General features: G+C 45.2%; 1 protein-coding gene across 1 annotated transcript in view; it reads left to right on the plus strand.

The window, feature by feature from the left end:
- The first annotated feature begins 997 nt into the window (after window positions 1-997).
- The window catches only part of NGEF (neuronal guanine nucleotide exchange factor), a 40533-nt gene continuing 25150 nt past the window's right edge, over window positions 998-16380 (plus strand). The window contains exons 1-2 of the mRNA XM_075716717.1: window positions 998-1265; window positions 4698-4812. Of these exons, the coding sequence (XP_075572832.1) occupies window positions 998-1265; window positions 4698-4812 (383 nt within the window). The remainder of the gene's footprint in view (window positions 1266-4697; window positions 4813-16380) is intronic.

Raw genomic sequence — 16380 nt, forward strand, 5'->3', positions numbered from 1 at the left:
TTTCTGCTATTCATGATAGCCCCATCAATCACAAAATCATGTTATGTACTTAGAAGGGCTTTGACCGCTGTAAGAATTCAACAAGACAAAGCCAGCAGTGAACACTTAAGTAATCAGTTCACATTTTACCCAGTCTTTCAAAGGCTGAAGGATCAACTGCTGTTTTGCTGTTGTAGTGATTTGCCTCCTAAAAATGCTTGGGAGTACTAGCATAGTCCATGTACTGACACACAGAGCAGCAGGACCCCTGTGCTGAAGTCCCCGTGTCACTGAGGGGGTACATGAGCACTTGAGGGCAACTCTGGGAAACAAAATCAAGTCTCTGCACTCTCCACTGCTCTTGTCTCTTCTACCTTCACTTCTCAACAGTTATGGATTTTTCTTCACTTATCTGCACCGCGGGAGCGAGTGTTGTTAATGAGTGTTAGAAGGCATCCAGCCCTGTAAAAGGCATTACTTCTTCTATTACAGGGAGAACTACACAGGTAATAGACGGATTAACAGAGCTTTCTCTTCAGGTTTTACTTTCTATTCCATAAAATTTTCACCCCCAAAGACAAGGACATGGCCATTACCTGTATCCACTCTAAATCAGCTAGTAATCTACTGCTCACAAGTGACAAAAGGGAGTGGTCATCAACTGAGCACATATGACATTTTTCCAGTAACATCTGTAGCACTACAATGTGTCATGGCAGGACAACCATAAGCACATCAAAGCAACATTCAGGATGTTAGAATAAGGCTTGTAAGGTGATCTCAGAATGATCTCAGACAAAAAATCCTGGAAAGTCCCCGTTATCCTAAACAGATGATTCACTACAGCCTCTGCACTAACCAGAACTTTGTCCTCTCTTTTCCTGTTTTGTTGCGTTTTGTTTGTCCGTCTCCAGCTCTAATTCAGATAAAGGTGATGGAGTTGTGGAGGCTTCCTGTCTTCTGCTGCTCTGCTGCTGATCCATCATCTCAGTTGCCATAGAGACAAGATCTGGAAGCCATGGATGGGCACGGGAGAGAAGCAGCCCGCAGCCTCTTTGCTGGTGGGCTCCAGCAGGGCCTTGCTCAGCATGTACTGAGAGAGTCAGGTTCAGTCTCTGAAGGTGAGGAAGAGTCAGAAGGTGCTAACCCAGTGACCCACGAGCGGGACTCACACACACATTACATTGCCATTCAAAGAAATTCCAGGTACTACCGGTCCATGAGGCTGCCAAGCAGAGCGAAAAGAAAGACTTCAAGAGACACAATGAACATGGGGCATGCTACAGGTGAGTACTGACCCAAACAGCATTATGCTTCCTTTTCCAGTGAGATGAGGAACTATAAGAGTTGAGGAGACTAGAAAGTGGCTGAGCGGTCAGCACATTACAGAACATTCCTGCCCTATGGCACAGCTAGCAGAGGGGTGCCATCCTTCTTTGCTCAGCCTGGAAATGCAAAATGGCTGATTGTTTAAACATGCTTCATGGTGGAGAATCTAAACAAATGGGAGACTCTGCTCTGCCACTCCTCTGCTCTCTAAGAGAAAAATAATTTGAACAGGGAAAGACATGAAGCTGTCAGCGAAGTAGGAACTTCTTCAGCATACAGAAAGGACATATTTAAAAATAGTGAGATCTATACAAGTAACTGTATGGCAAGCTGAGTGGCATACAGCAAACAGCAAAAACAGAGCAGTATGTTTAGGGGCCAAGCCTGTGGAAATTGAAATGGACCGTTACGAGAGGTGAGCAAGACCGCTGAAAATGCAGTTGCTGCCACCTTGCATTGAATACAGCTGTAAGAAACACCTAAGCTCCCTTTGAATTAGGAGGCTGAAATAACAGGAACACCATCCATAACATACATGCACTTAGCCATGGCTTCAGTAGAAATGGAACGAGTTGGCTTTCTCTGAGTATGAACAGTACAGGGCATGACTGCAAGGCCAGGCTTTCACTGAGCGGGCACCTTGTCTGAGCAGCTGTGTGTAAAAGAAACAAGAGAAAGACATGAGAAACTGCAGAGAGAGCCAGGAAAGGAGCTGTTAGAACACACCCAGAAGCACTGGAAACAGGGCTGCAAGAGAAAACTGGAAGTGGTTTTAATCTAAACGCTAAATGAAAGAGACCTGGAACTGTGAATATGGAAAATGCCCTTTGCTTCATCTCCCAGGTGTTCAGAGAAACTGAATTTTATAACTCCTTGTAAATAAAAGGAATCACAGCAAAGGTACCTATCCTAACTGCAGTTTATAATCTAACAGAAACAATGCACTGGACTCTGAACTTTGGCTAGCTGCATGAGTCAAAACGATACAACACTACTCCTGATGTTTGAGTGCTATGCAAGCCACTGAAAGCTATTGCTTTGTTATACAGTAGTAAAGCACACTGCTTCAGCCCCCAAATCAGAACAAGTGCTCCAAGAAAACAAAGAACAGACATCCTCCACCCCAAAAAAAAGGAGGTCTGGGAAATGTCCCCAAGAAAATAGGTGTCTGCTGCCTGCCTTGCCAAGGGAGACACACTATTTCAGCAGCATAAAGGCCTATTCAACCCCATGGCATGGACAGAAGGAAAGTTCCCTCCCTTCTCCAAGTTTCCAAGCAGACAGCAGCAGAGCAAAGAGCTCCTGTTTAATATTCTGTTACTGTTGTCAATGAGGTTTGTGGATAAACTGAGCGTCGCCTATGCCAGAGCAGAGCTGCTCTCCACCCTGCCAGTGCAGCAGCAGGACCAAGAGCAGAGCCGTCCTCTTACCACCTTCCCAGAGCACTGCTGCAGAGCAAGCAGAGGAGACACTCACCCTCTCTCCTGCTCCCCGAGCATCACAGCGTCCAGACCGCTGCTGAGGAGACCCTCTCCCCTGTTACCTGCTCCTGCCACTGCAGTAGGACCAGCACAGAAGGACGCACCTTATTCATACATCTGCAGCATCACGGCATCAGCACAATGGCACAGGAGGACATCCCGCCTGTCTATCCAGTGTCATTGAGGAAGAACAAGCTAAAGGAAGGGCTTCTCTTTTAGCAGCTTATTACAGCATCCACAGAAGCTGACCTGCGCTTCCCTCCCACACCCCCCTCTCTGTGTTACCACTGCTGAAACAGGATCTGTTCCAAACAGGGCTTTTTCTTCCATATCTGCAATTGTTCAGCAGGACACACTGGGAACAACATTTCTTTTCTCCAGTCTGTACAGCAGGACCTGGGCTAGGAGCAATAGCTCTTTCTCCAGTATGACTGTAGCAAGTCCAGCTCAGAGCTACAGCTTTTAAATTCAGCTAGGATTGTGTAAGCAGCTCTGCTACCCTCTTCCTCTACTCCACTGATTCCATCCCCTCTCCCCAAAACTGGACAGCGGGTGCTTCTACACCAGCCTCATTTGTAGGAGGAACTTCTTCTGACAGCATTTGCTGACGTGCATGGAAGCAAGGGATGGGTGAGCTCTTTTATCTTGACTTCCAACCCATTTGAACAGCAGCTATCTGTCTGACTCAAGCTCAAATGTAAACCTGCTCTCATTTTGCTTAGGGAATGATTAGGGGGGAGGAGAGGGGAAGGAAAGAAGAAAGGAAGAGAGGGAAAGATACAGGGAAAAATACAGAGTAGGATACAAAACAGGAAAAATAAAGTCTCAAGAAATGCAAACAAGAAAAATAATTAAAAGAATGTCAGTTCAGCAGAGAGAAAGGCTTTTATATAGGCACCCTTTGCACCAGCCTAGCTTTGGCTTATAGCCTAGGAGCTGTAAAACATAATAGATGCTTTCCTTTAACTGGAAAAAGAGTTTGTTTTTTTAAGCGATCCCCTCTGACAGAAGGATAAAATGTTTAAACTATTCAAAAGGCAAAGAGAATAACTCAAACTAGTGTTTCATAAGCCCTTGGCACTGTTTTAGGGAGTTTTAAAAGTCTGGATTTCATCCTTCCCCTCTGAAAATCCATAGCATTGCTTAAAAGTGTGCATCAGAAACCAGCTTCCGTCAGAGCATTGACCTGCCTTTGCTGTCACCAGTTTGAAATGCAAACAGAATTATGACTTAGACCAAAATATTTGTAATAAAAAACAACAAGGTCATTTATCAACAGGCCTCAAACAACTGGAGGTTTCATTTGAAAAGCAAGATGCATCCTCTCCTGCCAAGTACTGCACTAGTAAGCCATGGACTTAATACAACTTTGGCTCCCTGTGAAAGGATCAGAGGTTCATCTGAGGGAAACTGGAGAAGCAATTAAAAGTAAAGCTCCTGTCTCACCCAAATTTAGCCTTGATTTAGCCAGTAAACTGAACATCTACTATGTGCCTGAAAGCAGAGCAGTAATGAAGCCCTGACTTGGGAAACTGAATATTGGTATGCACAGGCACACACAGCGAAACCTTTTCAGCTTAAAGAATTGCACTGAAAATCACTAATGTTGGGACCCAGTTTTCAGTGGTGAGAGTGCTACTCGCATACATAAGGACTGATATTGCATATCTACCTTCACCTTTTCTTGATTGCATTTGCAGCTGTGACAAAGGCTGTACAAACTTGCACTGTGCAAGCTGATGACACTTCAATCTTGTTTGAAAATCCAAGCTAAAATGTAGCTGTCTTTGTGTCTGTGGTCTTCCTGTTGCCTTTGGTGCAAGCAAACCACTACCTACAGTAAAAGTAAAGATGACCCTTAATAAAATGACTGTTTTAACACCCTCTTGGTTTTCTCTTATGTCACAGGTTCACTCAAAAACAATGAGCCTGTCAAAGAGCCTCTGAACGTTTTATCTCATAAAGGATCACCGTCTCCAGTAAACTCTGATAAGACAACGTTAGATGAACTATGGATCCAAAGGTAAGGAAGTGCACATGCAGGGTATTCACCGTGCCTCCACTGAAGAATATAGGCAGAGTGGTGTCAGAGCAAGAGTGTTTTGGGTTTTGGGAAGGACAAGCTGGACTAAGCTATAGCTACTGATCCACACCTTCTCACCCTGACTTGTAGTGCTATTTCCAGTCTTAATGATATATATCGTATAGTACTAACATTGTGGTATAAAGGGTCTTATCAGTATGAGTTTGAAGAAGACAGTGAAGGAGAAGGGAGGGAACAAGAATACAGTGGGGAAGATCAAAAAAAGGGGAATGTGATGTAGGATCACCCAGTGGTGTAAGCAAAGCAGGCAGACTGCCTTAAGCAGCTTGTTGAGAGAATAAGGAGAACCTGTGGGCAATTCCTTATGGAACATCCCAACATAAGGGTGATCCCATTCTTGGCCTTCCCAGAGGGCTCTCCTGAAGCCTGTTATACAACCCCACGTGGAAAACAAGATTTTGTAGCTGAGGAACTAGCTACAAAGATGTTTTCTAAAGTATTTTGGCTTTCTGTTTGCTGTTTACTTTGAAGAACTGATAGGCAACAGAGGCTTTCAGTGAGGTAGCCCTTTTTGGCTTAATCCCTCAACGACCTAGGTCCAGCAAAAGGCCCTGATCTCACAACCCATAAATTTACATACATCCCATAATTTTACCCTCATCCCTGCTCTCTTGCCACTGCAGCCAGGCAGAGAGAGGAGCAGTTACCTAGCCTTACATTTTCTAATATGTGAGTGAGGTATTCTCCCAAAGTCCCTCTCTAGCTCCTCATCTCTTGTGTTTATAACTAAGAGACAGTCTCTACTTGTAGTGTAGAAGATCAAGCTGAAAGTGCTAAATACTTGCCTTCTAAAGGTGTGTGCATTATACTGCGCTGTGTGGTCCTAATTACTGAGCCCGGCTGTGTTGGTGTAATGCATAGTACTTTTCCAGGCACCTTTCCTTATGGAGAGGACTCCAGTAAAAAAATTTTAGCCCAACTGCCAAGTTGGATTTAAATAAATTAATTGCCCTGGCTGAAATTGATTGCCCTTTGGCATTAAACTGAGCATCTGAAACTAGACAGAGTCTGCTGCGATGTCAAACCCATCTGTCTTCCTCTCCTTGCGGCATAATCACCACTGTCAGTCTCTGACATCCTGATACCGCCACTTAGGCAGCTCTGAAATGTGCAATTTCTGATTCTCCCTGGAGCTGGAAACAATGAGCCTGTGCTGGGAGTCAGTTTTATCAAAGATGCTGCTGTGCAGAGCTTGACAGGTCAGTACGGGTTCTAAGTCATGTGTCTGCAAAAAGCAGGCACTGCTGCTGAGTAGCATCATCTCTGGCAACTGAGCAGAGAAATTTTGCAGAGAATGAGACCAGAGTTCCAGCTCAAACTGAGCCCATGTACCCCTCTTCCCTTCTCCAAAAGATCGGTTGTAATTTATAAGAGAACCACTAGAAATCTGCATTGTGAAAAGCCTGCAAGTGCCTAAGGATATTGCCATTATTTGCAATAATGACTATTCTCCCCCTTCTATGGGGAAAAGAGGCTATTGTGTAGATAAGGCATCTAAAATATTATCACTGGTCTCAAGAAATGCATTTAATCTCTTCCTAAAAGAACAAAACTGGTACCTGTCAGCTAAGAGTTCTTCTGAAAGCAGAAGCTAGCAGTTCTGCAGAAATGACAGTATAGGCACCTCTGAGAGGCACTGAAGGTCCATGGGGTTCTCAGGAGTGAATCCCCACAGTCCTGAGGGCAGGTGCAGCATCAGTGCTGCATCTCTTCACATTCAGCAGCATCCTACAGCAACTATATAAATGCTGCAGCTGGGCAGGCACAATCCCTTCTCCTTGCATGAAGATAACCAGCAGGTCTGATACAAATGTTTTCTTCACAGATAGCAATGTCACTTCACATATAGCTGTGCTACATATTTAGGACAAGAAGTAAACACAACTGGGGAATGTAATAAACAGCTCAGGAAAAGGAATAATTACCTGAATTGTAGTCAGATGGGATATATTCTTTAACACTCTGATTAAGGAAAAGCACCACAGGCTCCTTCAAACCTACCAGTGACTTGAATCTATGTGTCATTCAAAGCTCTGAGAACAGTAGAGTAGTTCATTGATCTCAGAACATTGACGTCTGAAAACAAGATGACCTCAAACATTATTGCTGGTGTTCCAAAATTTGCCATATGCCCTCCGTAAGATAATTCTTAAGAGCATTTTTATGCCTAACTATTCTCAAATAATTTTTTTCCCATGACCTTTCTCCTACACAATCCCCAGCTCCCCCTAAGCACTCTAAGGCTCTCCACAAGATCACATGGCTCCCTCCCAGTCTTCTGCGCTGTACAAAGATTCAAACCCTTCGCATGACAAGCCACTTCCTGACAACTTGGCTGACTTGCCCAGAACATTTCAGTGCTGAGCTTCCAGCACAACTTCTGTCTTTCAGCATAACCAGAGGCAAAGACCTGGAAGGAACTGAACTCAAAAAAAGCTGCTCTTCCCCACTGTGATCAGTCCTTCCAGCTTCAGAGCAGCAGCAGTTGTGCAGACTGAGATTATAGAAAGCCATCACAGAAAAACATCCACCCAGGCTGTCCATCCACAACTGTCAGCCTCAGCTGAAACCAGCTCCAACAGAGGCCAGCAAACTAGTAATTTCAAACCCTAGAAAGGAGATTCACTAATCAGTGTCTACCCTATATTACCAGCTAATAGGATGTTGATTTCTCTTAATTTCTAATACAATACAGATAATTTTGCAGCACGACTGTATTATTTACCTACCATTTCCCACTGAGTCAGATTCCAAAAATGCTATGTCTTTATCATGGGCCACTAGATACAGTGGAAGAGAAACTCAGTGTGAAATGTCATGTTGCAAAGCTCACTGTGAGGTCATTGGTCTACCAGTGCAGAGCAAACTATTTCTTTAGGCTGGTTAGGAAAACTCCAATTCAGAGAAATTAGGATCATCTAAAAATAATTTGATTACGTTTGTTCTGAGCTCAAAGAATAGAAGTACTACAACAATTAATACAAACAGTCACCTTCAGTAGCAAGAGGGAATCCACCTTGTTTGAATTCATGCAAACACGTGTATTAGAAAGAAACGCTACGCATGTAAAATAGTGTAGCACTCTGAAAGTTTGTGTGAATTTGGGTTAGCATGCCGTAGCACAGCACTATTTGTCCTGGGCAGCAGAGGGCACTGCTTTTATAGCCTGATTTAACCAGAAAAACTGGGAAAGCCTCTAGAGAGACTGGGACCTGTACTGCAAAAGGTCCTATACCATACTCAAGCAGTTTCTTTCTACTTATGAAATAAATTTCTTATAGTCATCTCTTCTCTGTGCTGCCAATGGTGCTTCAATTTGCAAGTGGTGAAATCAGGAATAGCTGGTGCAAACACACGTTGATCAAACCTTCGTATTTTGTCACACTACACAATTTTTTTTTTCTCTTTTAGAGACAGATAGATTTTTTTTTTCCCCTCAACCCTCTTTCTGTACAATCTGAATCTTAAAAAGTCTACGAGCAACAGTATTTGCAGGAAGAATTTTAAAAACTAATAAATTTTCACTAAAAATAGCCACTGTAGGTATTAAAATGTTATTACTGTCAAAATCTCATATTCCACAGGATCATACGGAACAGTAAGCAATAATATACACAATTCTAATTAAGTATCCTTCCAGTATGCAGCCAATGGGGATCCCAGACCCACTCTGCCCACCTATTCCACCCCATCTCTGCTTCTCAGGTTTTTCAGCCCAGTCATGGTTTCGTACCGAGCAAGGTCTAGGCTTTGCCCTCCAGCTCTCCCAATCTGATCTGCTTCATCTGGACATACCCTGACCCTCAGGTCCTCAACCAATCTCTTTGTTTCACTCCTTTTCTATCAGCTTGAACTTGTAATTCCCCACATGATTTCCTAAGCCTACTGTTTCCCAGACACATTACTCCTATCTCTTCCCTCCTGCAGCTCTTATCTCAGTGTCCTGCCGTTCCCCAGGCTCTTCACCCCTTGGCTCCTCATACAATCTCAGTGTCCCACCCCTCCTCCTAGCTCCAGTGCTACATTTTACAGTCTTTTCCAACTCACCATTTCCTGAAGCACCATCATCTTTCCAGGACAGTATTGCCAACGAGCTGGCATACGACACTGGTGTGCCCTGTATCGCCTTCTGCCACATGGGTTGTGTGCACTGGACTTCATCTGGATCTTTGGATAACTGCTCATTGTTCAGGTCACTATAAATCACCTCCAGCATGGCTAATTCCTTCAGGTACTGGATACCTCTCTCTATGGTGGTCCATTTGCCTGGGCGATATGTAACATCTTCCTTGAAGGGATAGCTTTCCTTCATGCCTGACAGTAGTCGCCTGCAGAGGCTAAGGATTTGTGCTCCTTTTCCAATCGCTTTGTCAGTACCCCCTTCCCTAGACAGGGATCCCAGGCTTCCTTACTCTCTAATTCTAGGCTACTGGCCCCATTATCCCAGCATCGGAGCAACCAGGTGACAATGTACTTGCCTGGACAACAGCTAAAATCTTTTCACATATCTCGCAGCTCACTCAAGGATAAGGATCAGGTGGTTTCCATCTCATTTACGAGTTCTTCCTCTTCCTCCTCCTCTCCTTGCGATGGCCCTGGTTTTTCATCATCCCTTTCTAAACAAGCTGACTCTCACTTCCAAGATTTCTTCTTGTGTGTGGGGACAACTGATACCAACACAGGTTGGTCCTCTGGTTCAGCTGCAGTGCTTTTCACTGGGGTTTGAGTAGCCACAGTGCCTGTTGCAGGGGTTGGAGTTACTGCAATGCCCGTCGCAGGGGTTGGAGTGGTTGTAACGCCCCTTGCAGGGGTTGGAGCGGCCACAGCGCCTGTTGTGGGGGTTGATCTCTGGATGATATTCTTAAATTGCTTATTAATCTTAGACAAAACTGAAACAATATTCCCAAGAAATATCAATAGATGTATCTTAATTACCCAAGGATGTTCAAAATACTGAAAAGCTATTGTAACGAAGGAGGAAACATCATAGAAGAAGGTAGTGAAGGTGCCATTCTGTATTTCCTCCATAAAAAACCTCTCAGAAGAAGTAGTATAACTGCTAATTGTCTCCACGAGGTGGTACCCAAAGTACATTAATGGTTTCAGTACAAAACCCAAATACCAGATAAAACTCAAGGTCGGTGTTTTAATAACAAATCTCCCAGGCAAAACATCGCTAATCACTGCAGAGCATAGCAAACTGCAAAACCCAACACCAATCTTTAACATGTACAGCAAAAAACGGAGCATGGTGCAGATCAAATAAACTATGATGGAGAACAGATGAGTCGATATTGTGACCTGCAACTATTAACAGATACAAATTCCTTAATAAGCTCTGGTTAATCTGTTATTATCTCAAACCCTTCGAGTCCCACGTTGGGTGCCAAAAATCACTGTCGTGGCTTAGGCCCTGTCAGCAACCAAGCACCACACAGCCACTCGCTCACTCTCCCCCACCCCCGCAGTGGGATGGGGGAGAGAATTGGAAGGGCAAAAGTAAGAAAACTCATGGGTTGAGATAAGAACACTTTAATAATTGAGATATAATAATAATTATTATAATTATAATAATAATATTGTAACGAAAAGGAGAACAACAAGAGCGAGAAACAAAACCCAGGGGAAATAAGTGATGCAACCGTTCACCACCGGTCACTGCTGACCGATGCCCAGCCAGTCCCCGAGCAGCGATCGCTGCCCCCCAGCCAAATCCCCCCAGTTTATATACCGAGCATAACATCGTATGGTATGGAATAACCCTTTGGTCAGTTTGGGGTTTTTTTATGCACCTGGCAGAGCATGAGAAGCTGAAAAAGTCCTTGACTAGTGTAACCACCACCTAGCAACAACTAAAATATCAGTGTTATCAGCATTACTCTCATACTAAATCCAGCACTATGCCAGCTACTAGGAAGAAAATTAACTCTATCCCAGCCAAAACCAGGACAGTGGCAAAGACGAAGCCCTGGCAAACACCAAATTTCAACTCATATTTCAACAGAAACCAAAGCTTCTCAAAGGATAGAACAACAGGCTTTCTGTTTTCCTTTAATAGGGAGCCATTAAAATCTTCCTAAGCCTAAGAAATTGTTAATTGTTTTTAATATATAAAAAATAACCTATCTATGGCAGATGGTCAGTAAGTAAAAATGTAACCCTGATGATTATAAGCATCAAAAGTTTAGAAGCGCCTGAAGGTAAGGATCTCACAATAGGAAGTTCTGAACATTTTTAGTTATCAGTAAGGCTGCCAGCTCCAACAGATACAATTAAGTATTTTGATGAAAGCTTATGAAAGCTTTTAGGATCTAAAAATATTAGGGATGAGGAGTTCTGCTTATCTCCCACTAAAAAGTCAAAAACCAGGAATAAAAATTGCAGACACACCCATTGTCAAGAACACTGCTAAAACCCACACGTGAACAGAGACAACCTGAATGAACCTGAAGTATGAAAATATCCTTGAATAGGTGTAACATTATTCAAATCTTTTACTAACTTCACACTTCTCCACAAATTTGGTTAGCTCAGATTAAAACAGTGCTTCTTACCTCATTTTGTGGCCTTTCTCGGTGCGAAACTCCCACTGACTAGAAGGGTTCGGGGAGTTTTTAATGAATAAGATCTGCTGGACTGCCTCTTCTCTTTTTAGTTTCTGGAAGAGGAGCTCTAATTTCTAAAAACTGCTATAAGAGAACATTAAAAAAATGCATTTCAGCATCATTTGAAAATGAGCTCTTTGCACAGCTTTATTCTAAGGATTGCTTTTGAGTTTAGATGCACATAAGAAATCTTAATTCAAATGACTAATCATTTTTAAAAATTACTAGTGCCTGAAAATACAGGCCAGAATTGGAAATTCATCCCGCAAACATAACTTAAATGAGATAACTGTAATAAACTAATTATAAACTCACACCAATTATCACATTTTAAATGCAACTATGGACCAGGTCAGCCAACATTTAAAATCTTTTCCAACAGAAGTACAGTGAAGCTGGGAACATCTGCAACCACATGAAGCGCTTTCAGAACGTATGCAAGCTCAAACCCACTCTCCTTTGCCCACAGGCACCTGGACCATGGTCATGCTCCGTGTCACCAGAGCACGGCCATCTAATGATGGCCATGAGGATCATTTCCAGTGCCTGTGTGCTTGGGGATCCTAAGAATTCCTGAGACAAAAGTGGGCTTTGGTCTGTCAGGGCATTGCATGACTTCTGTCACCAACAAGAGCACAGGGCACGCAACACCACTTGTGTGGTGCTGGGGTAGGATTTTTCACTAGTTGCTTTAACGTATGTTGTTCTAGTAGCCAGATTCTTTCTTTCCCCCTACAACTAGACAGGGATGTTTGGGATGAAATACAGGGATTTTGGTCAGAAAACTGATTTGTCATCATGAAATTTTACTGATTTTGATGATATGGGGGAAAGCTTTCTAGGCGCCGGATCAAATTCATTGTTGATGCAGTGAGAGAGAAAAGAAAACCTCCTCCAAAATCCTACCCGGATGGTTAAGATTAAGTGGAGTGGGAACTTCTGCCTGAGCCTGCAGTTCTGTAGCAGTGTGAAATAATCCAAGGTGGCACTGCCACAGTCCTGCCATCCATCTGCATGTCTGCCACCTCTGCTGTGCTGGCACTCGCATTGAGCTCACCCTGTAGTGAGACAATCCAGACACACGCAAAGCTACTTCTACAAAAAAATCATTTTCCACCTGTTTAGCTGCCCAAACCTGCTCACCAAGAATGAGGTGAGTGTGAGTGCTGGCATAAAAGTGAAGGTAGAATCTGCCTCGGGGAGTCGAGTGAAAAGTGGAACTGGGCAGCTAGGTCAGCTTAAACTGCACAGAAAATCCTAAAAATTGTGGAAGGGAGGAAGAAAGAGGCAGCCATACCGGAGCTATTCTACTTAGCAGAAATAGTCCAGTATTGACTGACCTAAAGTGGTATCTGGTGAATAAGGCATTCACCATGTTCAAGCACCTTTCCTAGTGACCAGAGAAGGTGGAGCAGCTCTGGGAGGAGAGACTGATCCGCCCTGGAACAGGCAGTAACATGTGGGATGTGAGGGAGTGACACAGCCATGACTCCGACCTGGATCCCCCACACCCAGCATGAAAATCCCAGCCACCAGACTGCTGTGAGAGAATCGCTTGTTTGCCTTCATTCATTTTTCTTGACAACCTTGGAAGGCTCTCTGGTTTGTCCCCAAACAGAAAAGCGAGCTTTGGAAAATGGCGACAATTTTTGCAGGACAAAAATATCTCCTTCTTGCTATATATCATTTTTTACTGTGGTCCCATAGCACTGGGAACACTCTGTGACCTCACTCGGGAGAAAAAGTATTTATCAGGCAATTGTTCTGTTTACAGACATTCTCTGTATGTCAACATGAAGTATGAGAACAAGCCTGGAAAGGAAGAAAGAGCAACAGTTTTGAAAGACCAAATTACAATAAAAAAAGAAAAAAGTTCTAAAGGAAAGAAAAGTAGACTATTAGCCATTGCCACACAGTGAAACAGATCTCTGTGAGACACAAAAATACAAGCTGTGGCCTCCCATGGCCACAGGGGGCACTTCACCTTCAGCTGGTGTTCTCATGTCTTCATAGCTTCCAACATTTTTATTATCATTATTACTTTTAGTGACATTTTTCAGGTTTTCATCTCAGACAAAAAATGAAATTATTTTGGAAAATTTGAAGGAAAAAGGAAGACAGGCAGGATCAAATTACCAGACAGTTATTGGATCCTGAAAAGATGCTTTCTATTTTTGAATGTTTTTAATACCATGACCCAGATGCTTTTTCTAAAAAGAAATTTCAATTTGCAATAGATTTAACCCTTGGGAGTGAAGCAACACGAGGGGTTAGAATCTGTTAAACTCTTAATGCATATTTCTGAAGGATTATTCTTTTCTAGTAGGTACACCCAAAAGTTGTATTTAGCTATATATTCACTCTAGCAGTGTCACTAAGAGCTTATGCGCTGACTTCCCTTTGCACACTAGGGAGAACTCCCCACTGCTCTTGGTCCTTCCCTTTAGAAAACAGTAAACAGCATCCCTGCTTTTCCAGAATTCAAGATAATGAAGAGGCTCAGTACAGTAAGTCCTCCCTCCCCTTTTCTAAGAAAGAAGCTTTTTAGCATCCCACCCACTTACTAAACCCCTTGACAATATTCTTGCCCTGGCAGCAAGCCACCAAAACGTCAGTCATTAGCCAGAGCCTCAGATAGTCTCTGCCGCTTTATCCCTTCTAAGGTTTTGGCTGCCCCCTCACTCACCTGTCTCCCCAGACCCCCTAGCCCTGGTGTTTCATGGCTGATAACCCACTTTCATACCATACTGACCATCTACCCGGGCTGTCAGGCTGTCCTCCTCTCTAAATGCAAAACAGGCTTCAGCTCTCACCCTCACCCTAATTTTTCCTATCCATTGCCTGGTCCTTCCAACCTCCCAGTCCGGGACTGGACCTGGACTGGACTGACAGTCTTCTCTGAGTCCTCAAATCCCTCCGCAGACACTTGCAGCTGTTTTTCTCTCCCATTCTGCCTCTTAATGACTTAAGGACCGAGCTCTCCAGTGTGCCGGATCAAGATCTAGTTCACATAAGCTGACGGAGTTTTTCTGAATGTATAGTCATGTGCTGACTGGAAGCTATCCTGATGTATCATTTAGCAAATACAATATAAAAATGATAACAAGGAAACCATTTGACACATAGAGACCAACACACACATTTTATGTTGTTGCATAAATTATGTTATCATGTACAGAAAAAAATCCAGAGTTATTTATGCAACAGGGAGAAAGCGAACACGAGGAATAGCTGAGCGTTTTCTGACTGTTAACTCCTCAATTGCAGTGTGGCGCAGATGACGTTTTTTTTCTGGGGGTTACTAACGTGTAGGGAAGAGCTGCACCCAACCTGTCCGCAAGCACTCGAACCGATCCAAGGGTGTAACCGTACTCTGGAGCTCAAGAGGATTTATCCCTGAGGCGGAAAAACAATTACCTGAACGAAGACAGATATAGATCATTGAGTACTGAAATACTGCCTAAACAAGACAATATATCCTTATGGAAGTAGCGACGCTAAGGAAGGGGAGTCGGGGGAGATGAGTGAAGCGGGTGCAAAGCCCTGCCGGAGGAGGAGAGGAGGATAGCGGTCAATCCTGGGGGGTAATCAGGAGTGCAGTTCCCGGCAGGATGGATTAGGTTGAGTTTCCCAGCTACATTCCTCCATCTCAGGGTTTCATTCCCGGAGAAGAAATGCACCATATGCACCAGATCTGGAAGCAGTTCAGGAGAGCCCCCCTCTCCCATCCCCTTTTCTCCCTCAAAGACGGCAGCCGGCCGCACATAGGCAGAGAGGTGCAGGGGATGAGGGGCAGCGCTATGCCCCGGCTCCGAGGGAGGAGACGTCAGTGCCAGGGCAGGACACCCCTCCTGTTGTGGGGTGGCTGTGCACGGAGGAGAGGGGCTGGGGCCCGGGCTGGTGCATGGAGTAGGACAGGGTGTGTGGGTGCTTGCTGGGGGAGGGTGCCTTGCTGGGGAAGGAGGGAGGGGATGGAGAAGGGGCTTTCCTGCATCTGAGGAAGGAGCCTCTCTGCAAGAGAGCAGAGGGGATGGAGGTAGGGGTGCCTGTGAAGGTGGGGGGCCCCTGGGGCAGGGATTGCTGCCTTTTGGGGGGGCCCTTGGGGAGGCGGGAGTCAGCCTCCCGGTGGAGGAGGGACCTGTGTTGGAGCGCTGGAGGGGAGCTGGGGGGCTGAGGAGGTCTCTGCAGGCAGGGGTGATGGGCATGGGGTGGGGGGCTGCAGGGAGTCGGGGACTCTGAGAGGGGAGTTTGGGCGGGGGGGGGCACCTGAGGAGTCTGGGGGGGCTCGGAAAGGATCTTGGAGGCTCTGAGAAGGTCTGCAGGGGGGCTCCAAGGGGCTGGGGGGGGCGACGACTCCGGGGTCGGGTGGGAGCTCTGAGAGCTGAGTTTGGGGGGCTCCGAAGGGGCTGCGAGGTGCTCTGAGGGAACAGGGTTGGGGAAGTCTAAGGGGCTCTGAGGGGTCTCGGGAGGGATTTGGGGAAGGCTGAGGGGGCTCCGCGGGGATTTGGCAGAGCTCTGTGGGGCCTCGGAGGAAATCTGGGAACATGGAGAGGAGCTGTGAGGGGCTCGGGGGCTCTGAGGGGCTTGTGGGAGCCCGAGAGGAGGCTCCGAGGGGATTTTGAGGGGTCTCTGTGGGCAGAATCTGTGGGGGTGCCAGAGGGAGATGGGGGGGAGGGGGCTCTGTGGGCATTTTGGGGGGAGAGCCCGAGGGGGTTCTGATGAGGTCTGGGAAGGCTCTGAGGGGCTTTGGGTGGAGAGCCCGTGGGGACGCCTGACGGTGGGTGTGAGGGGAGGCTCTGGGGGGATTTGAGTGAGCTCTGTAGAGATTTTGGGGGGAGAGCCCATAGGGACGCCTGGGGGGGTGTCTGAGGAGAGGCTCTGA

Source organism: Pelecanus crispus, chromosome 9, assembly GCF_030463565.1.
Source record: "Pelecanus crispus isolate bPelCri1 chromosome 9, bPelCri1.pri, whole genome shotgun sequence".
NCBI lineage: Eukaryota > Metazoa > Chordata > Aves > Pelecaniformes > Pelecanidae > Pelecanus > Pelecanus crispus.